Source organism: Canis aureus, chromosome 19 (assembly GCF_053574225.1).
Source record: "Canis aureus isolate CA01 chromosome 19, VMU_Caureus_v.1.0, whole genome shotgun sequence".
NCBI lineage: Eukaryota > Metazoa > Chordata > Mammalia > Carnivora > Canidae > Canis > Canis aureus.
Window position 1 is genome coordinate 33,009,542 of NC_135629.1, and position 26,512 is coordinate 33,036,053.

Genomic DNA, 26,512 nt, shown 5'->3' on the forward strand with positions numbered 1-26,512 from the left:
CGCCACTTTGGGACCATTCATTGAGTTGTACATTTATTATCTGTGAACTTTTCTATGTGTACATTACACTTGAATAAAAGAATCTCTCAATAAGAACCATTAGTACAACTCTCAGTCTAATATAGTCAGTTTGCTCTTTCTGGTATTTTAATTTCTCTGTATCTTCCTTTTTTTTACAGTTTACCATGTAAGCTTTCTTTAGAACAAGGACCATACTTAGGTTAAGTAACAGCTCTAGTAACACCATGAATAATCATGGTGATAACGGTAGTTTCATGATGCAAAAGAATTGTCCTTTCTGGCAAACCCAGTTTACTCACTAGAATAGTCCAAGCAACAAAAGAATTCTGATTATTTCCTCCCAGTGTTTTAAAAATAGCATTTTACCATCATATCTGTTCAAAAGCCCATTTATCACCCATTTCAGTGTTCAATCACAATATTTTTCATTAACCAAAATGTTACAATTAATACACCCTGCAACTGCTAGGGAATAAATCTAGTCAACTAAAGATCCTGTCAACTTTCCCCAGTTCTTTATTTTCTTGTGCAACCAGCCAGCACTGGGGAAAAATTAAATTGTCATTCACCTCACAGAGCCTTCTTTTCAGCATATCATTGTTTTATTTGACTACTGAACATAAAAGGATAACCAAACTTTGAAAGGAAAATGGAAATCAGTACATAAATATGGCATCTGATAATCTGACACACTTAATGATGAAAATGATACCCTGTAGGTATTCTTTACAAAAGCCCAGAGAGCTAAATTAGAGCATTAAATTAAACCCCACCTACTCTTTCTGCAACATTAAGTCCCATCATTCCATAGAAAGGCTTAGATGGTTTTATTTTGTATTCTAATTTTAAGGTAATTATTCTCTAGTTAAAGTTAGAGAAGGCTGCAAAGTTTTCTGCTCTTGATTTGCTAATGATTTACTTATAATATACATTTAACACATAGTTGTCTTAGAATTCTGGAAAAAGTGTTATATAAAGTTTTTTGACAGTGAATCTTTTTCTGTAATTTCAGATAAGAGTAACTACTAATACTATTACTATATCTGCCACTTACTGCCTCCCTCTCTGAAATAGGTTCTGAGTGGTGAGAGTTTCCATAGGCTCTATTGCTTCATTTAATCCTTGCCACAACCTGTTGTGGTGAGTTCTGTTATTCCTGTATTCCAGGTAAGAAAGGCACAGAGTTTAACTCAAAGGTTGCAAGCCAAAAAAGACATTTAAACTCAAATCAAAAACTGTGCAATTTAAATAATATGGTATGTTGCTATCCCCAAATATGTGTCTATTGTCCAGCTCCACACTGGATTTTCAAGGTGTTTTCTGTTGTGGTGGGGATAGTTTTTGTTTTTGCTACAGTCTCCCTCCACGCCAACTCCCAATAGCCACTTGTTCATCCAGACATGCAGCATGGGAATACATCAGCATTACATTTTATGATCAACCAAACCTTGCTGGGTTTTAGGAAATCAGTCCTAGAAGTTGAGATAGTCAGTCTAAATCATGAACTTCTTCCCTCTGATTCCCCTTTGCCTCCCCATTCCTTCTTGTAACTACATATTTAATTACATATTCATTGAAAAGATCTATGAATTCTCAGTGATAGGACTTCCTTGGTAAACATGGCTTAACTGTGATTTTTTTTTTTTTTGGTTTTGTGTGTGTGTGTGTGTGTGTGTGTGTGTGTGTGAAAACTTATTCCCTCTACCTTTCTTCCCTATCTCTCGTGAAAATTAAAGTGGCAAAAGACAACAAGAAAAACAGATTTATGAACAACTGCAATGTGCATACACACAGAAGTACTCAGTGATGAGTGACTCAAAGGAGTGGTTAGAACTTGGGCTCATACAGCATCTAAAGAAAAAAAAAAAAAACAATAAATTTTGTAGAAAAGTGACAAGGCAAAGGAAAGGGACTTTGAGTTTCTAGAGGTAGTAGATTCCTATATATATGTGTGTGTGTGTGTGTGTGTGTGTATATATATATATATATATATATATATATATATATATATGCCTAAATATATATATGTGGGAATTAATGGAAAATAAGAGCAAGTTATTAAGCACCTCTGGTGTCATGTCCAGTAAGTCTAGAGTTGTCTCTAGTGATTGAAAATTGTCCACCCCTTCCTGGTAGAGAAAGGGAGGGCAAAGACTTTTTCTTGTGTCTACTTCTCATTGCCTTCAGCTCAAAATAATCCTTATGCCTAATTGGCACATTTTTGGGCCATATAGTCTAAACCCCTTCACTTCTTTGTATACTTATTTATTATCTGTCTCCACCTCTAGACAGTCAGCTCCTTATGAGCAGGGACTGTGGCTTGGTCACCATTCTATTACCTTTTTGGGCCATATAGTCTAAACCCCTTCACTTCTTTGTATACTTATTTATTATCTGTCTCCACCTCTAGACAGTCAGCTCCTTATGAGCAGGGACTGTGGCTTGGTCACCATTCTATTACCAATACTTAGAATAAAAGTATAAATTGGCAAAAGCAGGTATTCAGATATTTTTTTAGTGTTCTTTCAAAGATAGGAAGATAAAAACCTTTATTTCAGGAGACAGTAGTTTGCCCTGCAACTTCAAAGATGTCATGTTTATTTTGAATGAGAAGTCCTCATTCTGTGAGCATCCTTCTGCTGGATAAAACAGTATTTGTCTCCCATAGAAATGTAACGTTCCTGAAGGGACCTCTTTTAAAATATCACAGCTTCAAAGTTTTTCTAAATCTTTTATTTTCTGCTGGGAAAGTGTACTCAATAAATATAATTCCCATGTGCACATTTTTGTGGACGTGAGTCAGGGTCCTGCTCATAAGCCCAGCAAAAGTCCAAGAGTAGACTCTGGCCTACCTTGGGTCTCATGTCTGCCTCCATACTGAGAGAGAAGGAAGGCTTAGCACCCCTCTAAACCACAGGAAGTGGGTTGCCCATAAGAAAGAATAACTACAAGGGCACCTGGGTTGCACAGTTGGTTAGACATCTGATTCCTGGTTTCAGCTCAGGTGGTAGTATCAGGGTTATGAAATCAAGCCCTGGATTGGGCTCCACAATCAGCACAGAGTCTGCTTGGTTCTCTCTCTCCCTGTCCCTCTGCCCCACCACATCTTTAAAATAAATGTTAAGGCAGGAGGGGAGGGAGGAGGAAGGGAGGGAGGGAGGAAGGAGAAGAAAGAAAAAGAAAAAAGTGAAAGGAAAGAAAAAAGAAAGAATGAATGAAAAGGAAAGAAAAGAGAAAAGAAAAAAAAGAGGGAGGAAGGAAGGAAGGAGGGAAGGAAGATGGGCTACATTCTCAGAAGAGGAAGAGGAAAAGTGGCCAACCAAAATCAAAAGTACTATGATGTATTAATAGTGGGCAGGCTTGAACTATCGTGATTTTTTTTTAATATTTTATTTATTTATTCATGAGAGACAGAGAGAGAGAGGCAGAGACACAGGCAGAAGGAGAAGCAGGCTCTATGCAGGGAGCCCGATGTGAGACTTGATCCTGGGACTCCAGTATCACGCCCTGGGCGGAAATCAAACACTCAACTGCTGAGCCACCCAGGCGTCCCATGAAGTGATTTCTATGTGCTATGCATACTCTTTCCTTTCCACCTCTCTTCAAGAAAACATGTGAATGGGAATGATATTGAAATTACCTGGGATCCCTGGGTGGCGCAGCGGTTTGGCGCCTGCCTTTGGCCCAGGGCGCAATCCTGGAGACCCGGGATCGAATCCCACGTCGGGCTCCCGGTGCATGGAGTCTGCTTCTCCCTCTGCCTGTGTCTCTGCCTCTCTCTCTCTCTGTGACTATCATAAATAAATAAAAATCAAAAAAATAAGAAATTACCTTGAATTCTTTCCAATCTATTTTTTAGGTAAATTATTTATGTATTGCCATAATTACACTATTTTGATACCATTACATGCAACGAATGTAGTGTCTGATTGCAACACATTAGTTAGCAAGTATTTATTTGTGCTCTCACTGAATTCCAACCATAAAAAAAGAATTCTTTATCCCCAAAAGATTGAGAATTGCTGCTTTCACGGACAGAATTCCAGACTGTATTGCAGAAGATCGACTACACAAAATATAATCATCACTTTATCGTTATAACTGTGATTTTTAAGAGCAAGAAACAAACCATTAATAAACCAATCTTGCATTAGACATCTTGACATTTAAATTGACTTCATGCAAATAAAATAAGCAAATTGAATTTTCCAATTTACTCCTCAGACACTATGTGGATGCATTTCACATCCACATCTTAAAAATGTAATAAGAAAAATTTTATCTCTTTATGTCTGGCATGTCTGTTCCTGATGAATTTCATAACCAACTTGGGTGACACTAAACTGAGAAAAATCTCACATCACTTTTTTTGTCTTCAGTTTATTATTGTATGATCTTTTTAAGTAGTTGATTTTGTGTGTGTCTTCCTTGAAGCGTTCTGAAGCTATTACCCATTTCTACTCCTTAAATGAAACTTGTTCTTCTGTCATGGAAATATCAAGAGTAAGAATCACAGTGCTTATGCCCTGGTCCTCATCACAAAAGAGTTTTCACTTTATCCTGACCTGACTTTGAACATTTAGGGAAAATGCTCAATTTGTAGCCTTAGCTAATGGCACTACAATGTCACACTTCTCTGTTTAACATTCAGCTTTGTTAATCAAGGAAACCAGATTGGCTCTCTGCATGTTGATTAAATTGATTACAGCTGTAGGCCTTGATAGCTTTTTTTTTCAAGTGTCTCTAATTAATCAGACAATGCTTGATTAGTTTTTTCTGTTTTGAGGAGATAAACTGACTTCCTTGAGAATTTTCACCCCAAAATGATTCCCCTCCAGTGAAAGGTAAAGGATAAGAGAGTCACTGCTGAGTTTTCCATGGTGCCGAGACCTTTTATCTTCCAGCAATGAACAAACAAATAGAATGAAAGACTTTGAAAAACAGATTAAAACATAATATTAAGCTTCTTTTTCCATATTCTCGTGAATACATCTTTTAGAATGAAGAAGTCTGTGTGTTCCCACTGAGCTTTTAGCCTATTGCAGAACATCTTCGAACTTTCTCATTGTAATCACTCTTTAGCAAGTTATATCATTGAGTTGTCAGGCCTAACAGTGCAGATTTCAGCCCAGAACCATTTTGTTTTAATAATCAGGCTCATGGATGATATGTTAAAAAACATAATAATAAAAAGCCACCACCTATTTTTCTAGTCGTATCTACAGCATTAGATAAGGCAGCTGTTGTTTATGCAAATGAAGACTTGACAATTTCCAGGAACATTACCAACACTTATAAAGACCCAAAATGTTCTGCTTTCATCATTGAAGTTGGTATTTCCAATGGGGAAGGCTGCTAGGATCAGCTCAGATGGTGCATGTTGGCATGAGGAAGGCACTGTTTCCCTTCTCCTCCCCTATTGGTTGAGAAACCAATCTAGACTCCTGTTTCCAGTAAGCACTCATCACTTAAAGTACTTTTTAAAAGATACTTTGAAGCTGTGTCAGGGAGGTTTTCTTATAGATGTCATCAAGCTGAAAGCCCTAAAGAGAGAGAATCTGCCTTTAAAAAGGAAAAAAATTCAGTCAGAGCAGAAAGATAGAAAGTGAGAAACAGATCTTACTCCTCCCAACCCGAAGCCCACATTTCTACTCCCAGGTATGCTGATGGTTAGCAATTTCTTGGGCATCCTTCAGAAACTTTCTGTGTGTATTACAAGGAAATACATGTTTTATTTATATGTTTTTTTCAACAGAAATGAGATAAGAATCTACACTGTTTTATACTTGCTTTTTAGATTTTTACAGAATAGATTTTGGACTTTGCACATATAGATGAACAAATTCTTCATTAACTGCCAGATGTTATTTCATTGTTTGAATGTACCATAATTTATTTAGCCAGTACTCTGCTAATGGACATTTAGGTGGTTTCTAGCTTTTTGTTACTGGAAACACTGCTGTAATAAACATCCTTGTGCACATATCTTTGTAAGTTTGGGCAACAATAAATTCCTAGCAGTAAAATTATTTGGTTGAAAGGTAACTTTGATAGATATTCCCAAACTGTTCATCAGTTTGCATTCCTACCAGCTCACACTGAGTTTCATGAAACTTCAGAACTTTGCCAAGCTGCTGTGTGTTAGTGGTATCTCATTATTTTAATTTGCATTTCTATAATTATATACATGGTCAACATCTTTCCATATTGAGGGGTGTGTATTTATATGTGTTTTCTTCTGACCTGCCCGTTCATATCTTTGCCTACTTTTCTAAGACCATGTCTTAGGTTTGTTCAGTATCCTTATATACCCAACACAGCATTGGGCACATGGACCCTCAATAACTGTTTGAATATTACTTAGATAATATATGGGACACACAGAAAGAATCAAAACAGTCCTAATTAGATTGTAAGATACTTGAGGCACACTGCCATCTCTAGAGCCTTTCACTCTCATAGGATGACAAAAACCAGATGTCTTAGGAGACCTTCTGTACAGTATGACCTTATTTTGATTCAATGAGAAATCAGTTTTGTCAAAGGGAAGGTTCTGTGTTCCTCATGTGTATTTTCATTCCCACATGTACTAAATTTCCAAAATAATACCATTAGTTCTTGCCTAAATCATACAGCACTGAAATCCTAATTCATCTTTCTAGCCGCCTTCTTATGCCCCATCAATCCATTCTCCACACAGCTGCTACTGCAATCTTTCTAAAAGGCAAATCCAAGGGATCCCTGGGTGGCGCAGCAGTTTGGCGCCTGCCTTTGGCCCAGGGCGCGATCCTGGAGACCCGGGATTGAATCCCACGTCGGGCTCCCGGTGCATGGAGCTTGCTTCTCCCTCTGCCTGTGTCTCTGCCTCTCTCTCTCTCTCTCTCTCTCTCTCTCTCTCTGTGACTATCATAAATAAATTTTTTTAAAAAATAGTTAAAAAAATAAAAATAAAATAAAAAAGGCAAATCCAAGATTCTTGTATCTTAAAATCCTTCAAAAGATCTTCAGGGCCTTCAGAATGAAGTAAGAACTTTTTAGTTTGCCACTTAAGACCCCTGTCTTCTTTAGCAGTTGACTATACTCCAGTCATCCAACACATAGATATGCCCAGTGCCCATCATTTCACACTGTGAGGGGTGCTCCTGGCTCTCTACACCTTTCTGCTGTAGTGAACGCTGTATTTTTCTAAAATGTCCTATCTTTTCTCTGTCTTGCTCCTTCATTCTCATCCTCAGGAACAACTCATCACTTTTGCTGAAACTCCTATCTGAAACCTTCTCCTAACTGTAAAAGTTCCCTGGGCTTAACTTTATCTAATAATACTTATTTCACCTTCTTCTAAATGGTGGTCTAATGAAAATGCATGAATTCCTCAAGAGTAGAATCATGTCTTACTCCTCAGTACTCAGCATAAAGTCTGAGACCTTACAAGGGCTCAATAAACATCTATTCAATGTGAAATCATAAAGCAGCTATGCTGGTAACAGTAGAGAGAAGGCAAGGAAGGGGCCAGCCTTTCTCCATGCTGTCTTAAGGAGATGGACTATTACTGTTCACATGTTGTAGTTTAATTTGATGGCTGATGCCTGGATTTTTGCCTCCAGAGTTGAATTATCTGCCATATCTAATAAGTCCATGTCTGTAAAATGGTCCCAAGATGCTATGTCATTAATATTTTTTAGCCTGAGGGAAAATACTGCCAAAGAGGAAAGATATTCAGCTCTACAGAAAACATACAAAGTATATTTAATAGAGTAAGAGGAATTAATGATTTCTGTGATTTGTTGGAGCATTGAGCACTTGGAGAGAGCTGGGTCCTCTCCATTTTATGGATTTTCTGACAAAGGCATGGGTAGGAGAGATGATTTTGTAGAGGCCAGAAGAAGAAAGAGTATGATTTCTGTTTTGTGTGAGTGTTTGTTGCATGTCTCCAAATAAACATAGATTGATGTGAAACGAAAATACAGTGCTTCTTTAAGCAGTGTGCCTCCCAGCTTTTGCTATGGAAGAAATGCAATCCTATACCAGATCACACCATAATGTAAACATCCTCTGAGCACTTTTAGGAGGAGAGAAGAAGAAATATCTGGGAAGAATAATTCCTGTATTGTTCTCAACTAGCTGCCTTTCCTGGCCCTTGCTGTTGTTCCCACTGCTCTCAGAGCATGTTCTTCTGCCCTCCTCTCTACCAGATCTTTCCCAGGAATTCATCCATTTCTTAATCTTTTCACTCTCACCTGTAGGTCTTTCTTTTATAGCCCTGACCTTCCTTCCTACAAGTATTCATTCAACATTTTTTAAATTTTAATTTCAGTATAATCATTCAACAAACATTTGTTGAGCATCTATTATGTGTTAAACCCGAGGTGAAGAAAACAGACATGATTGCCTCCCTGATGGAGTTTTTTAATCTGGTCACAGTTTGTCTTCCTGGTTCATAGACAGTTATATTCTCACTGTGTCCTCACATGGCAAAAGGGGCAAGGGAGCTCTCTGGTTTCACTTTATAAAGGCACTAATCTCATTTATGAGGGCTCTACCCTCATAACCTAAGCACTTTCCAAAGCCTCAACCTCCAAACACCATCACACTGGGGATTCGTTTAGAATTCATAAGAACTTTGGGAGGATACAAAGATTCACTCTATAGCACTAGACGATTATGAGAAAAGAGTCTAAGGATGTGTCTCTCTGAAACCTAGAGTTAGTGTGGTGGTAAGAGTGAGGGAAAAGCACAAAAATATTCTGTAGAAATAGTAAGGACCAGACTATGGAAAACTTTAAGCCAGTGGTGGCACCTGTGGCTCAATCAGATAAGTATCCAACTCTTGATTTTGGCTCAGGTCATGATGTCGGGGACATGAGACTGAGCCCTATGTCAAAGAGATTCTCTCTCTCCCTCTGCCCCTCCCCACGCTGTGTGTGCGCACTCACTGTCTCTCTTACTCTCGCTTGCTCACTCAATATCTGTTTAAAAAAAAAACTTCAAGCCAATGTAGTGATTTTGAATTTTTCCTAAGAGCAAATTTTTTAAAACTCACTCTGGATTGGGTTAGATGAAATCCAAATTGCCTAGGGGAAGAACAAGGGAGAAATTCTAGAAGCATAGACTAAAATGGTGGCATATATAGGAGCTGAGATTAGGACCTAGTAATGGATCCCTAAATATTTCCAGTACATCTTACCTTAGAGAAACTACAAAGACCTCAGATTCCTCATGTGTTAAACCAAACTCCTGGATCACCCAAACCAATTTCCTCCCCCCAGGCTCCCAAGTCATTCAGTGATACCAACACTGTTTCATTTCCAGAATCCAGACTCTAAGCTTCTTCATTCTCTCTTCAGACTAGCTTCCTGTGTATGATAGGAAATAAGGTAACCAGTGGCATCTGAATTTTACTTATTTTGGCTTCCATTTTTACTGGAAACTGTCTCTCATTTTCAGATCCAGTTTCAAAAGTTTTAGGGAAGCACAACGATTGGCCCAGATTAGGTCAAGTGTCCACATATAGACCAATCAACTGAGGTGTAGGCTTACTAGGAACACCCAGAAAACCTTGCGGTTACAGGTTGCTATTCCAAAGAAAAGGGTAAGGAGTCCTGGACAGTCCATTAGCTCTCTTCTACTCTCCTGAAGAGAGATTACAGTTAGTTGTTCCTTGGAAGTGCCAAGGGTAAAGAAAGGAGAAATAGGTGAAGATGAAGAGAAAACATGAGAAAAAACTCAACATGAGAAAAAACTTCTAATAAAGTTATTTGAGGATGAAATGTGGTCTTTGAAGGAAGTACACACACAGTTACTGATACTCAGGTACAGATTAGATAATCACTCGGTGGTAACATTGTAGGAGGCAAACCTCAAACCTTGAGAATCCAACAGTGAGGTCAGAGTACTCTTGTGGAAAACCAACCAAAATTAAACAACAGCACCTTAATACTTATTCCAGTCCATCTGAAGAGATACATAAAATGGGAGATGAATCCTATGAAGAAAAGCTATTTAAGTTTTTTTAAAAAAAGATATTTTCTTAGCTTTTCTTATTATACTAGTTAAACATATTTCTGAACTTGCATTCTGTTTTCTGAGGCAGAAAATTAAATTTTTCTGTCATGGTTATAAAGAAGCAAGTTGTATGTCTCCATACCCCAAATTCTATGTACCAAGCACATGATGAATAAACAATAGCATACCCCTGGCAGGTGGAGAAAGCAATATGGAGGGAAAATAACAGAGTGGGTGGCAATGACAGCATTACTGATTGTTAGGGAAACTTTCAGTAATCTTCTGGACTGACAAGGAGACTCAATAGTCATGCATTTGATAAATATGGAGGAAGTGCCTACTCTGTGCCAGGCACTCTGCTGGGTAAGAGGCAATGGGGGAGACTACATACATCAAATGATCTAACACATGAGGATATAATTATGAACTGAGACAAGAGCTCTTAAGGAGAAGATCACAGTTGCTCTATTAAGTATAACAAAGGAACTCAGCTAGATTGGAGAGGGTATGTTACAGAAGACTTCCCAAGAGAGTGATGATTGAGCTAAAATCAGGAGGGTTGGGTATGACTTTACCAGGCCAAGGACAGGTAGGAACAGGGAAGGAGGGTGTGCTATAGACAAGGGAGCACAGCCTGGGCAAAGGCACCATGATAGTAGGGAGCATGGCATATTCCAGAATTTGAGAGAAGATCAGTATGACTGGAACGTAATGAGAGGGAGAATAATGCAAGACGAGGTTGGAAAAATATATAGAGATTAGTTTATGCAAAGCCTCAAAGGCCAGCATAAGGATTCTGGTGTTACTCTCAAGTGCAATATCTTCCCAATGATACTGAGGGGATTTAAACAAAAGGTTGACATAATCAAATTGAAATTTGGCTACAGTGTGGACGGTAGAGAAGTGAAGCAAGAATAAATGGTGATGAGGGTTTTTGCTACAGATAACAAGAGGCAAGGTGATCGTTGGGCTTTGGTGGTGGAAGTAGAGTTGGTGTGAAAGGTGGATTCAAAACACATTTATAGGATGCCTGGGTTGCCCAGTGGTTGAGCATCTGCCTTCAGCTCAGGGCAGGATCCTGAGTCTAGGGATCAAGCCCCACATCAGGCTCCCTGCAAGGAGCCTGCTTTTCCCTCTGTCTATGCCTCTGCCTCTCTCTGTCTCTCATGAATAAATAAATAAAATGTTTAAACACACACACACACACACACACACACACACACACACACACATTTAGGAGGAAAATTGACAGGGATTTTCATAAGAGCCCTAAGAATGTTTCATTTCATATTTCCTTCCTCTATGATGGAGGTCATTCAGCCTTAGCCTGTAAGTCAAATCCTGTTCATTGTGAGATTCTTTTTTAAGATTTTTATTGGAAGGCAGCCATACCCATTCATTTACTTATTGTTTATGCGTGCTTTCACACTACAGCAGCAGAGTTGGATAGTTAAAACAGAGACTTCCATGGCTTGTAAAGCTGAGTGTATTCTCTGTCTGGCTCTTCACAGAAAAACTTTGCCAACCAGGGAATTTACACTGCTCAAAACAGCACCTCCACAGTATTCCAAGGTGTAGACGTGCCTGAGATGGGCATCTAAAAGTCCATGAATGGGCTTTAGATGTTCTCTGACCTCCTGAAATTAGAAATAAAATTTGGTACTTATGTATGTTTTTCTGGGAAAACAATATTCATCAGCTTTTAAAATGAATCTGTGAATTCCCCCAGAGGAAGATATTTCCCAGGCCTCCCCCTATCTTGTTGCCTGGCCATCTGATAATTTTAAAACCCACATTTCTCTCATTGAATAAGAAATGCACACTGGCACCAAATGATAAGTATCATTACGTATTGGATAGAAATTGCTGCATATTCTTAAATTCCTAAAATAAGATGTCCCATAGCCAGATTTGACTGGCTGCCTCTTTTAATCCAGAGCTTTGGGATACCAGGTAGCTCAGGGCTGTAAATGAGAACTAGATGAATAATTCCTCCAGATTTATTAGATTTTTATAGATTTCTCAAATAATTAACCCCCCCCCCAAAAAAAATAAATTCAATCAGAATATACAAGATTGTAGATGGTTTCATTACAAGGAAGGTCTTTGAAGAGAACAAGCAGATGATGTGATTGGCCCACAGCAGCCTTTGTGTATAACCCATGTTTTAGTTCATTTTCTGCTAGCTAGAATGCTTCTTCCATCCAACTATGAGTGCTCTGATTCCTCAGGACCTGACACACAGAAGTTCAGTAAATGGTTACTAAGTATGTAGAGAGCTGATTAAGCTAACTGTTGACCTCATATCATGTATTTGTATATAGATATATATGTATGTACAGACATAATGTACTTATAGGAAACACATTAAAGAAATAAATGTGTGTAAAACTGTTTTTGGAAACAAAATCTTGCTTTTAAATGAAGAACCTGAAACCATAGTCTATCTTAACTGAGGATATCCTCCCCAGTTGTAAAAATATCTGGTTTAGTTTTAATGCTCAGTGCCTCGCTTCAAAAACTCTACCATGCGAGTGGGAGGAAAACAGTAAGGTATTCTTATTTTGGCCAAGATTTTAATATCAGATAAATCTGGCCATTGTGAAAATTCACAAGATGGTATGTATTCTTCATCTGTCCTATATTTTTATATGTGGTATTTAATGTGAATCAATTGTCTTGAATTTTAAATAAAAGACATCGGTGACAGTATTCAGCATACATAGGTGTGCCGGGAGGTCCTTTGTCTAGTTTGAAGAGGAGAGGCAGGGGCGGGGGGCCGGCTTGAGTCCATGAAAAGAATGGGAGGACACTGCACCACCCAAAACATCTCAGAGGGGGATCCCTGGGTGGCTCAGCGGTTTAGCATCTGCCTTCAGCCCAGGGCGTGATCCTGGAGTCCCGGCATCGAGTCCCACATCGGGCTTCCTGCATGGAGCCTGCTTCTCCCTCTGCCTGTGTCTCTGCCTCTCTTTCTCTGTGCCTCTCATGAATAAATAAATAAAATCTTAAAAAAAAAATCTCAGAGAGCAGGAGGGATGGAAGAGGGTGCTCATCCACCAAAGGAGTTAGAGGCTTTCTTAACAGGTAGATGGAATCAGTGCTTGGGAGAAAAGGATTATAATCAGAGCTGAGGAAAGCAACCAAATGTCACGTGCAAAGGACAAGGTGAATATGAAAATGGTGGAATAAAGAACAAGATCAAATTCAAAGTGAGGGGAAAAGCAGCCCAGGGAGAGGTTCAGAACTCTGGCCAGGGCTGGCATGCTCTGAGTGTGCCTCAGCTAAACTCCCATTTTGTTTGATGTTTGCTGCTTCCTGAGTTAGGAAGGCATGGGTTTTAAAGAAGCTGATCAAGGGTCAAGTCTATTGGCACTAAATATCACGTCTGAAAATGTGAACATAGAGGATACAGGTGCTACACTATGCACCTGTGCTTCTTAACAAGTCACCAAAAAAATGCCCTTGAGAAAATGAAATTGTTAAACATATACAAAGTAAAATAAAAACCAAACGCACAAAAACGATGTCACCAGGATGGGAAAATATTATAACCTGAAGCAACATTTCTCAAGGTGTGCTTTTTGGACTTACGTTCCCCAAAAATGTGACACTTCCAGATGCACGCATGGGGGCTATCCTCCTCTCAGGTGTTTTAGAAGCTCTCAAAAGCTCTGCAAGAAAAAGTCCTGTATTTAACCTGATATTTTCCATATTTTACAGGTTACATAGAACTCCTTTTTTTCAAAACATACTTTGTATGTTTGTAAATGGATACTTAGTAAAAAGCCAGACAAATACGATGCTTTGATCAAAATTTCTTAATTGTATAAAATCTTCTGAATCTTAAGTTAAAATAGCATCACTTGTCAAGAGAATTCTGTAGTCATTTTTTTTCAGATGTATTTTTTAATTACTTTTTATTAATCATTAGAGTTCAGTTTGCCAACATATAGCATATCACCCAGTGCTCATCCCGTCAAGTGCCCCCCTCAGTGCCCATCACCCAGTCCCCCCATCCAACCACCCACCTCCCCTCCCACTACCCCTTGTTCGTTTCCCAGAGTTAGGAGTCTCTCATGTTCTGTCACCCTCTCTGATATTTCCCACTCATTTTCTCTCCTTTCCCCTTTATTCCCTTTCACTATTTCTTATATTCCCCAAATGAATGAGACCATATAATGTTTGTCCTTCTCCGATTGACTTACTTCACTCTGCATAATACCCTCCAGTTCCATGCACGTCAAAGCAAATGGTGGGTATTTGTCGTTTCTAATGGCTGAGTAATATTCCATTGTATATATAGACCACAGCTTCTTTATCCATTCGTCTTTCAGTGGACACCGAGGCTCCTTCCACAGTTTAGCTATTGTGGACATTGCTGCTATGAACATTGGGGTGCAGGTGTCTGCCATTTCACTGCATCTGTATCTTTGGAGTAAATCCCCAGTAGTGCAATTGCTGGGTTGTCGGGCAGATCTATTTTTAACTCTTTGAGGAACCTCCACACTGTTTTTCCAGAGTGGCTGTACCAGTTCACATTCCCACCCACAGTGCAAGAGGGTTCCCCTTTCTCCACATCCTCTCCATTTGTGGTTTCCTGCCTTGTTAATTTTCACCATTCTCACTGGTGTAAGGCGGGATCTCATTGTGGATTTCATTTGTATTTCCCTGATGGCAAGGGATGTGGAGCATTTTCTCATGTGCTTGTTGGCCATGTCTATGTCTTCCTCTGTGACATTTCTGTTCATGTCTTTTGCCTATTTCATGATGGGATTGTTTGTTTCTTTGCTGTTGAGTTTCATGTTCTTTCTAGATCTTGGATACTAGCCCTTTATCTGATATGTCATTTGCAAATATCTTTTCCCATTCTGTAGGCTGTCTTTTAGTTCTGTTGACTGTTTCTTTTGCTGTGCAGAAGCTTTTTATCTTGATGAAGTCCCAATAGTTCATTTTTGCTTTTGTTTCCCTTGCCTTCATAGGTGTATCTTGCAAGAAGTTGCTGTGGCCAAGTTCAAAAAGGGTGTTGCCTGTGTTCTCTAGGATTTTGGTGGATTCTTGCTCACATTTAGATCTTCCATCCATTTTGAGTTTATCTTTGTGTATGGTGCAAGAAAATGGTCTAGTTTCATTCTTCTGCACATGGCTATCCAATTTTTCCAGCACCATTTATTGAAGAGACTGTCATTTTTCCAGTGGATAGTCTTTCCTGGTTTGTCAAATATTAGTTGACCATAGAGTTGAGGGCCCATTTCTGGGTTCTCTATTCTGTTCCATTGATCTATGTGTCTGTTTTTGTGCTAGTACCACACTGTCTTGATGATCACAGCTTTGTTTTTTTTTTTAATATTTATTTATTTATTCATGAGAGACAGAGAGAGGCAGAAACATAGGCAAAGGGAGAAGCAGGCTCCATGTGGGGAGCCCGACGTGGAACTCGATCCCAGGACCCTGGGATCATGCCCTGAGCGGACGCTCAACAGCTGAGCCACCCAGGCGTCCCATGATCACAGCTTTGTAGTACAGCTTGAAATCTCCAGCATTGTGATGCCCCCGACTCGAGTTTTCTTTTTCAGTATTCCCCTGGCTATTCAGGGTCTTTTCTGATTCCACACAAATCTTAAGATGATTTGTTCCAACTCTCTGAAGAAAGTCCATGGTATTTTGATAGAGATTGCATGAGATGTGTAAATTGCCCTCGGTAGCATAGACATTTTCACAATATTAATTCTTCCAATCCATGAGCATGGAATATTTTTCCATCTCTTTGTGTCTTCCTCAGTTTCTCTCAGAAGTGTTCTGCAGTTTTTAGGGTAAAGATCCTTTACCTCTTTGGTTAGGTTTATTCCTAGGTAACTTATGCTTTTGGGTGCAATTGTAAATGGAATTGACTCCTTAATTTCTTTCTTCAGTCTCATTGTTAGTGTATAGAAATGCCACTGATTTCTGGGCATTGATTTTGTATCCTGCCACACTGCCGAATTGCTGTATGAGTTCTAGCAATCTTGGGGTGGAGTCTTTTGGGTTTTCTATGTACAGTATCATGTCATCTGCAAGGAGGGAGAGTTTGATTTCTTCTTTGCCAATTTGAATGCCTTTGATTTCTTTTTGTTGTTTGATTGCTGAGGCTAGGACTTCTAGTACTATGTTGAATAGCAATGGTGAGAGTGGACATCCGTGCTGTGTTCCTGATCTTAGGGGAAAAGCTCCCAGTGTTTCCCCATTGAGAATGATATTTGCTGTGGGCTTTCGTAGATGGCTTTTAAGATGCTGAGGAATGTTCCCTCTATCCCTACACTCTGAAGAGTTTTGATCAGGAATGGGTACTGTGTTTTGCTAAATGCTTTCTCTGCATCTATTGAGAAACATTATATAGTTCTTGTTTTTTCTCTTGTTGATATGATCTATCACATTGATTGCTTTACGAATGTTGAACTAGCCTTGCATCCCTGGGATAAATCCCACTTGGTCATGGTGAATAATCTTCTTAATGTACTGTTGGACCCTATTGGCTAGTATCTTGTTAAGAATTTTTGTATTCTGTGTGCATCCGGGATATTGGTCTCTATTTCTCCTTTTTTGTGGGGTCTTTGTCTGGTTTTGGAATTTTTGATGACTGCTTCAATTTCCTCCCTGGTTATTGGCCTGTTCGGGTTTTCTATTTCTTCCTGTTGCAGTTTTGGTAGTCTGTGATTTTCCAGAAATGCATTCATTTCTTCTAGATTGCCTAATTTATTGGCATATGGATGCTCATAATATGTATTTAAAATCGTTTGTATTTCCGTGATATTGGGTGGTGATATCTCCTTTTTCATTTGTGATTTTATTAATTTGAGTCTTTTTTGTTTTTAATAAAGCTGGTTAATGGTTTATCTATCTTATTAATTCTTTCAAAGAACCAATTCCTGGTTTTGTTGATCTCTTCTACAGTTCTTCTGGTCTCTATTTCATTGAATTCTGCTCGAATCTTTATTAACTCTCTTCTTCTGCTTGGTGTAGGTTTTATTTGCTGTTCTTTCTCCATTCCTCTAGGTGCAAGGTTAGCTTTTGTATTTGAGGGTTTTTTTCCAATTTTTTGAGGGATGCTTGTATTGCAATGTATTTCCCTCTCAGGACTGCTTTTGCTGTATCCCAAAGATTTTGAATGGTTGTATCTTCATTCTCATTAGTTTCCATGAATCTTTTTTTTAATTCTTCTTTAATTTTCTGGTTGACCCTTTCATCTTTTAGCAGGATGGTCTTTAACCTCCACGTGTTTGAGTTTCTTCCAAATTTCTTCTTGTGATTGAGTTCAAGTTTCAAAGCATTATGGTCTCAAAATATGCAGGGGACAATCTCAATCTTTTGAGATCGGTTGAGACCTGATTTGTGACCCAGTATGTGGTCTATTCTGGAGAAAGTTCCATGTGCACTTGAGAAGAATGTGTATTCAGTTGTGTTTGGATGTAAAGTTCTGTAAATATCTGTGAAATCCATCTGGTCCAGTGTATCATTTAAAGCTCTTGTTTCTTTGGAGATGTTGTGCTTAGAATATCTGTCATTTACAGAAAGCACCGTGTTGAAGTCCCCCAGTATAAGTGTATTTATTATCTAAGTATGTCTTAACTTTGGTTATTAATTGATTGTTATACTTGGCAGCTCCCACATTAGGGGCATAAATATTCATGATTGTTAAGTCCTCTTGTTGGCTAGATCCTTTACATATGATATAGTGTCCCTCTTCATCTCTTTTACAGTCTTTGGAATAAAGCTCAATTTATCTGATATGAGGATGGTTACCCCAGCTTTCTTTTGAGGACCATTTGAATGGTAAATGGTTCTCCAACCTTTTATTTTCAGGCTGTAGGTGTCCTTAGGTCTAAAATGAGTCTCTTGTAGACAGCAAATGGATGGGTCTTGCTTTTTTATCCAGTCTGAAACCCTGCACCTTTTGATGGGATCATTAATCCCATTCACGTTCAGAGTTACTATTGAAAGATAAGAATTTAGTGTCATCATGATACCTATCCAGTCCCTGTTTTTGTGGATTGTTTCTTTGGACTTCCTCTTTGTTTTACAGAGTCCCCCTTAATATTTCCTGCAGAGCTGGTTTGGTGGTCACATATTCTTTCAGTTTCTGCCTATCTTGGAAGCTCTTTATCACTCCTTCTATTGTGAATGAGAGCCTTGCTGGATAAAGTATTCTTGGCTGTGTGTTCTTCTCATTTAGGACCCTGAATATATCCTGCCAGCCCCTTCTGGCCTGCCAGGTCTCTGTGGAGAGGTCTGCTGTTAACCTATAACTTCTCTCCATAAAGGTTAGGGATTTCTTGTTTCTTGCTGCTTTAAGGATCTTCTCTTTATCTTTGGAATTTGTAAGTTTCACTATTAAATGTCAGGGTGTTGACCGGTTTTTATTGATTTTGCGGGCGAGGGGTGTGGGGCAGGAGGGATCTCTCTATCTCCTGGATCTGAATGCCTGTTTCCTTCCCCAAGTTAGGGAAGTTCTCAGCTATGATTTTTTCAAATACACTTTCTGGTCCTCTGTCCCTTTCAGCACCCTCTGGAACCCCAATTAAACATAGATTTTTTTCCTTCTGAGGCAGTCATTTATTTCCCTTAACCTTTCCTCATGATCTTTTAATTGCTTTTCTCTTTTTTCCTCAGCTTCCTTCCTTGCCATCAACTTGTCTTCTATGTCACTCACTCGTTCTTCTACCTCATTAACCCTCGTCGTTAGGACCTCCAGTTTGGATTGCATCTCATTTAATTGATTTTTAATTTAGGCCTGATTACATAGAAATTCTGGAGTCATGAAGTCTCTTGAATCCTTTATGCTTTTTTCCAGAGCCACCGGTAGCTTTATAATTGTGCTTCTGAATTGGCTTTCTGACATCGAATTGTAATTCAAATTCTGTAACTCTGTGGGAGAGAGTACTATTTCTGATTCTTTCTTTTGTAGTGAGTTCTTCTTTCTAGTCATTTTGCTCAGTGCAGAGTGGCTAAAAACAAGTTGTACTTGTTAGAAGCACAAACTCTTCTCTCTGTAGCATTCCAGCTGTTCTCTCTTTAAATCTCAGGCTGAATATGTAGGTTTTCAGGATGACTTGAAAGTTATCTAGGTAAGTTGGTGGGGAGAGTTGACTTGGGGACCCTACTCTTCCGCCATCTTACCCCACCAACCTGTAGTCATTTTTTAAAGATAAAATTAGATCCACCTTATACCAAAATATATTCACACCATATATACTATAACTCAAAGTACAGAGGTAATTAAAAAATTAATACATTTGATTACAGAAAATTTTTTTAAACTTTTGCATGGCAAAAAAGGTGTAAGCAAAGACATACAACAAAGTGAGGGGAAAAGACAAAAAATCTGATAGAAGAAAGAGCAAAGACATGAATACACAAAAAAAACATAGATATAAAATGCATATATACATATACCTACATGTTAAGTACGTGGCCTTAGCCACTTGAAAAGACAGTCGACTCCATTCATAATGCTCATATTGAGAACAAATGCAAATCAGAATTACTTTAAGATACCAGTTTTTATCTCTCAAATTGGAAAGCATGAAAAACTTTACAACATACTCTTATGACATGGCTGGTGAGAAACCAGCACTGACCCACAATGGCTGGTGGGAATGCAGATGGCACAACCCTTGTGGAGGGAATTTGTTAGTATCTAACAAAACCAAGTATCTATTTACCTTTTGTCCCAGGGATTCCACTTCTGGGAATTTACCTTAAAAGGTATATCTTCAACTATACAAAAATATGTAGTTCAAGGTTATCCACTTCAGCGTCAATTTCAGTAATTGCACAGTACTGAAAACATGCCCAAACCTAGGAGTATGGTGAAATACATTATGGTATGGCCATGCATGGAGTACCACGCAATTGTGAAGAAGAATGAAATGTTCTCTATGAACTGAGGTGAATGATTTCCAGGTTATATTTTAAATTGAAAAATGAAAGTGTGAGAGTTATTGTAATCTACCTTTTGCATTAGACACATGCCTGCTTATTTTTTGCAAAAAGAAACATAGTAGATACCAGAACTAATGAAATTTATTTCCTATAGAGAGGTCGATGGGGATGGCATGGAAATGATGAGGGAGGAACAGACTGAGAGGTATGGCGGAAATGTAACTTACCTGAATATGAGTTTCTAGGTATTTTGACTTTTGAACTGTTAACATTTTATGTACTCAACAAGAGTAATAAAAATCACCAGTTAATGGAGAAAAAAATACCTCAAATAAAATACAAACAGAAGTAGATGACTATAACTCTTATTTCAGACAAATAATACAACCACACTGAAGAGCAGAGAGAAAAACTAACTCGTGTAAATTTAGAATATACTGTTTTACCATTTTATACAATATTAATGAAGGAATAAAAAGAACTCTAGAGAGTAAGTTTGGGGTTTTCTACAGTTGTTTTGTTTGCATGGCAATTCTGAAATACTTTTGACATATTCTATAGTTCAAAAAATAAGTAAATTTACTGAAGATAATGGGAGCCGGGTTCCTCACTGTCTAAAGGAGTTACAAATATAGAAAGAGGAGAGATGAGAATGAATCTGTGGTATTGTATTAGTATTGGAGAAATGAGCCTGCAGTTATTGACCAGGGATCATCAGACTTTTCTGTAAAGGGCCAAATAATGAATACTTAACTCTGTCATTGTAATACAGAAACATCCATAGACAATACATAACAAGTGAACAGGGCTTTATTCCAATAAAACTTTATATATAGACACATTTGAATTTTATATAATTATCATCTGTCATGAAACATTATTATTTTATTTTTTTCAACCACTTAAAAATGTAAAAATAATTCTCATTTTGCAGGCTGTGCAAAAGCAGGCAGTGAGCCAGACTTTGCCCACAAGCCAGAGTTTGCCAATCCCACTTGGTAGAGAAATGATGATAGATAACAAATGTGATCAAGTGTTTCAGTTAGGGAATCTGGATGAAGGATATGTAGGAGTGCTTGTACTCTTCTTGCAAAGAAGTACTCTTTGTGCTTTTCTTACAGAAAAGCTGTAAGTCTGAAATTATTTTAAAACAACCAAAAAAGTCACAAAAGGAAGAACACTGCACTTTTCATAGCTACTGCAGAGAAGGAAAAACAGTAATCAAGTCATTGGCCTAAGAGGTGAATGTCTTGCCTTTCATAACAGTCATACAGCCCCCACGTCTATTTTTCCCTTGCCCATGGACCATGAGTAGGAGCTACTTCTGCCTGTGTTCAGAGTTTCTGATTGGTCACTGGGGATGTCATCCTATGATCACATGCTCTCTGTTGTTGGTGCTCCTTGTTGCTCTCCAATACTCTTATTGAGTAATGAGGTCACCAGGGCTGGTAATTTGTATGTGATCTTGTAATTTTCTATAATGTGGGAACTTGGGGTCTAGACTAATGAAATGGACTAAATGAAAAGTACTTATCAGAAAATTTCCCATTAGCTTGGACGTCTGCGACAATTCCTTTCTGGTGTTCTTAATGTATTATTATGAAATCCACTTATACAGCACGTTCACCTGGCTTATTTCACTAGTCATAATCTAGTGAGAGCTAAGGTGAGGAGGAGCTGACAGTCTCTTAAAATATCACAAATGATACTTTAAATGATATTTTATGTTGAGATACTTATTTTTTTGCAGGAAGAGTGAATGACTTTCGTGGAAGATCTTGACTATAGAGACTTGTAACCAGGCTACCATCCTTGATTGGTTTAATTCCAACAAAATCCAATTCCTCCTACCTTGGTTTATCACTGTAGGGAAAGCCACGCAATGATTTTCACCAATAATGAAGATGATGGTGGTCCTAGCTGAAATTTATTGAATGTGATTAACCAGATCCATGCTAAATGTTGTTCATCCTTTTATTTTTTTTTTTTTTTCATTTAATTCTAACAACCAAACTCTGAGGTACAGTCCTTATCTCCTCTTTGTGGAAGAGGTGTATGATGTAAGTGGCATGGCCAAGCTCTTGCATGGGGAAACATGGAGCCAGGATTGACCTGGAGAGCCAGTACTCTTACTTCCTGCTGGGACTGTCTCCCATCATTGATAAAGACAGTAATAAACACAGAAATTTAGAAAGAAGCTGTCACGAGGACATACTCCTGTTGAGAAGAATAAGGCAAACAAAACAGGTGCTGATATCAATGCAAGCAAGAGAGTTTCCGTTGGAACAGCCTGCACTTTCCCTTCCTGTTCCCTCCCCTGAAGAAACTCACTAACAAGTCTAGAGTTGAGAAAGGCTGGAAGTAGAGCACACAGTCACTCATGCCCTCTGCATGACTCTCTTGTGTCACACCCATGCAGGTACCTCCTAGAGGGACTGGGAAGACCTGAAAAGAATAGAGGAGGAAGGAGAGTAAAGAACTCGGGAAATTAGGTTGGCATTTGGAGGCAAAGGAGCAGGGAATGTAGGAGTGGTTTTGCCCCCATTCTTAACGGAAGAACAGAAGGAATAGTCACTCGGGGGCCTGGCTCCCCTCACTCTTCTTTCTTTTGCCTTCTGCTGCTCTAATGCTCTGAGTGCTGACCCCTCCATTGAGGCTGGTCCCTGACTGCTCTAAGACCAACTTTTGTTTTGGATCACATTTGGAATGTTGTCACAGAGGTGACATGTGACTTTGCCAGGCTTCCTTACCCAAAAAATCCTAAGGAACGTTGTCTCTGCTGCATTCTTCTGAGTTACCGAAATAACTCTCTTATGTGAGAGGAACAGTGTACAGTTTAATAGTCACAATAATAAACTTCCAAGAGGAGAGACGCCTGGGTGGCTCAGTGGTTGAGTGTCTGACCAGTTCAGGGCATGATCCCGGGGTTCTGGCCTCAAGTCCCACATTGGGCTCCTTGCAGAGAGCCTACTTTTCCCCCTGCCTATGTCTCTGCCTCTCTCTCTGTGTGTCTCATGAATACACAAAATCTTTTAAAAAATAATAATAATAAACTTCCAAAAGAAATAGTTGTCTTTAATCTAGATGTATTTGTGGGACAACTAGTTCAATGATTAGCATTATATTAATCCATTTATAGAACTGATTATTAACTCTGGACATTCTGTCTTTCTGAAATATGAAGGAGAGGGAAAAAAATGTTTCTTTGTAAAAGCCCCAGGAAATTATAAATCCAAGGGAGAGGTAAAATTTACATATGAAATTGCACACATGTTTATTTCCTTTCTTCATTCCTTTTTAGGGACTGGTTAAATATGTTGAGCCCACCGATTGTTCCTTCCAGTCGACAGCCAACAGACCAGCATCCGGATTCTTCTGGAAGCTTGAGTGCTCAAGGTGGGAAATGGAAAATGTTATACACAACAAAATAAAAATCATTAACTACAAATAGAGAAAATTGGTCACTTTGAGATGCCACCATTTTTATTAAATGCTAATCATCTAGGCTCATACCCCCAAAATGAGATAAGCTGTGCCTCATTTTGTAGGCTGATAAGTCCTTTGGTATCAAAATGACCTTCATCTGGACTTTGGCTCTACCAATTTCTGCCATGTGGCCTTTATGACTTTTGGTTATTGCATTTGTAAAGCAAGATTGATAATAGATAGTGTCTGCCTGAAAGCTTTCCATGAAGATTCAGTAAGATGTACTGTATACAAAGCACTTAGAATACTAGCTGTTCATATTATTATAAAGCAGACCCAATACTCCTACATCACTAGATACATGCTTTTATTAATACAGGGATACTTGTCTTTAAAGATAAGGCTGAAAAATAAATAAATAAATAAAGATAAGGCTGGCACCGAGTTACAGCAAGTAATGTTAGCAATGGCGGAATGGGAAAGAAGCAGGAATGAAAATTTGCTGGAGGTTCCCTTTGCTAATGAGTTAGAGAAATGAACTATTAGTTTTTGGTTGTGAGCAGGGAACATGATTGTCAGAAGTGCATAGAGGAGGAAGGGAAGAGACCCTTTGGTAGAAACAGAGGGAGTGGGATGGAAGGGGTAAAGGAAAGTCTAAAGTACATAATTGGAGTGACAAATAACCTCGGAGTGGGACTCCCTGAGATGGTTTTTGGAACTGGGACTTTGAAGATGGAAGTACTACATCGGAAGTTAAAAAAATAATAAAGGAACTGAAGCCAATATAAATTGCTCCAACAAAGGTGCCAGGTTTTTTTTTTCCCCTAACTGCCCCAGGGAGAAAGTGGAACATCTCATTTTTCTCCAGGTATGGAAAATTCAGAGTGAGAGCTCATACATCTGAGTTGTACGTTTGGGCCGCCCAAGGGATGGAGATGTCTCTGTGATTTACTATCTGAAATAGATTATGCCCCTCAAATTGGGAATCTTTTTAGAGGTGTACATTCATAATTACTTATGACAGAAAAATAGAATCTTGGCTGTCAGGAGGAGACCTTGCTGTGAAAGAACAAATAATACGTTATGTTAAGTGTCCTAAATAAACCACAGGAACAGAGAGTGTGGTCCTTGAGCAAAGGCACCCAAGATATATATTAGTGATAAGTAGTTGAAAGGATGGCTTCAAGTCACCATTGCAAAGTGATGTTTTGACAGCAGGAGCTCAGTTATGTTGAAGGTAAACAGAACTTCCATCGAGAGCAAATTAACAAATGAAATTCAGAAGATTGTAGAAATGTTCTGGCTGATGTTAACCAGACCTGGCTCCCCTCCTGCATGTCAGCTTAGGTTTTGTATCAGCTCTCTGTTTCCCCTTTTCTGATATACTTGAGTGGTTTGTAGCTAATTAATGTCATCAAAAATTAGTGTTTCCTATTTGGTTATCTTTACATGTTACTGGTTTAGTTTTAGACAACATACCAATATGCCAAGATAGTGTTCTTAATAAAGTGTTTGTCAAAGAAAAGTTATTGGCTTAAGTATCCAGTTTGTATCACCAGAAGCAAAAAGATGTGGTTGTGGGCAGTCCAGACCTCTTCCTGGGCTTCTATTGCACAATACCGTGAATTTAGGGCACTGAGCTAAGTTGTGACATTAACTGTCACAGCAACACCATGAGGAAGGTACTGTTTGTGTGGGTGTGTAATCGTTGTCCTTTACAGCTGAGAAAACCAAGTTACAGAGTTTTTGAATGCCTTGCCCAGGGTCCCACAACTAGTCGTCAGCAGAGCTGGGATGTGAATCTAAACAGCCGAGCCCCAGATCCCAGCCACTCTTGATTTTTGAAACAAGTACCTAGATTACCTACTCCAAAAATAATACATGTAAAATCAGGAATTGAAATTTTATTTTTCTACTGAGAGTTCTTGATTTACAGAGGAAAAAAACACACAAATTAAAACATTTCAAGTGCTAAGTAGCTAAGTTCTTTAAGGGAGAAAAGGGAAAAAAAAAAAAAAAAAGGCAGACATCTGGTCCCCTGTTTCAGCCCTGCCCTGCCTCCCCCACCCATCCATGCTCATCAGGAATGACAAGTGGTACATTTTCTCCGCAGAAGTGAGGGACTCAGGTGAAGTTGCCAAGTTGACCAGCTCTGAGGGAGCAACAGGGTTACTGAGAGACAAGATCCCTGGGTCACCCAGCTGCCAGGCCTGGGTGTTTACTTGTCACCTACCTTCTCGAAGGCCTTTCCAGTCTTATCTAAGTAGGCCAGTCTCCCTCCACCTTGCACATTATCTTCGTGCCCTTTTCACAGTTTGTAATTCATGATTTGTTTGCTGGTGTCATGTCTTTCTTCCTAGCCTGTGAGTTTTTAAAAACAGAGACTTCGTCAGCTTGCTCACTACTGGATCCCAAGTACCCTATGTGATTTCTGTAGGCTATTGGGTATTCTCTAAATTTTTGTGAGGAGGAAAACTGGAAGGGAGAAAGGGGGAAAAAGAGGGAGAGAAATGTTCTTCAGCTGGTCATTTTTATACCTAATGAGTAATTCACTGAAGTCTTACTTTCAGTTATTCCTCATTCCAATGTTTTAGTATATTAGGGATATTTCTAAAATTTGACAATGAGAATATTGAACCTAGACCTTTGCACTTTAGCAACTAAAGCAGAGATATGTCACCTTATGCAGTGGCTGTTAAACTGTATTTATTTTCACTGAAAACTTTTCTTTCAAATGAATTTCATATGAAATTCCAACAGATAAAAGAGATCAAAGCAGAATTGCTCTGGCTCAAGAGGAGGTGAGGGTCTCAGAACTCTGCCTTGGGGCTCTGATGAGCCAGCTGAGAACCCTGATGCAATCCCAACGTGCTCAACTTGACCTTGCTTGAGGTTGAATCCCCAGTCAGAGCCCCAGCTAGGATTAGGACCCTGCCTTCCTCCACATCTGTGTCTTTCTGCAAAACTGTTAAGGTGCTTTTGAAGGCTAGCTGGAAGGGAGATCCCCCATCTTTAGACTTCTAGAATAAAAATTATAATGGCTAGAATAAAAATTATAATGGCATATTTATTTCGTCTTCCTGTGACCCACACCTGCAAGTGCCCTTTACTTCTCATAATAGCCTCCTGAGGTGTAGATACTCTT

The 26,512-nt window shown here is 38.9% G+C and overlaps 1 protein-coding gene across 25 annotated transcripts in view; it reads left to right on the forward strand.

Moving 5' to 3' along the window:
* CFAP20DC (CFAP20 domain containing) overlaps positions 1 to 26,512 on the forward strand; it is a 261,970-nt gene that overhangs the window by 222,005 nt on the left and 13,453 nt on the right. For 20 of the 25 annotated variants that reach the window (XR_013357811.1, XR_013357810.1, XM_077858281.1 and 17 more), the window contains 2 exons: positions 20,096 to 20,146; positions 23,243 to 23,337. Coding sequence is in view for 23 of the 25 variants with exons in the window: in XM_077858281.1 (XP_077714407.1) it covers positions 20,096 to 20,146; positions 23,243 to 23,337 (146 nt within the window). In the remaining 2 variants the exon portion in view is untranslated. The remainder of the gene's footprint in view (positions 1 to 20,095; positions 20,147 to 23,242; positions 23,338 to 26,512) is intronic. The other 5 variants (XM_077858280.1, XM_077858278.1, XM_077858296.1 and 2 more) reach the window with 1 other exon arrangement.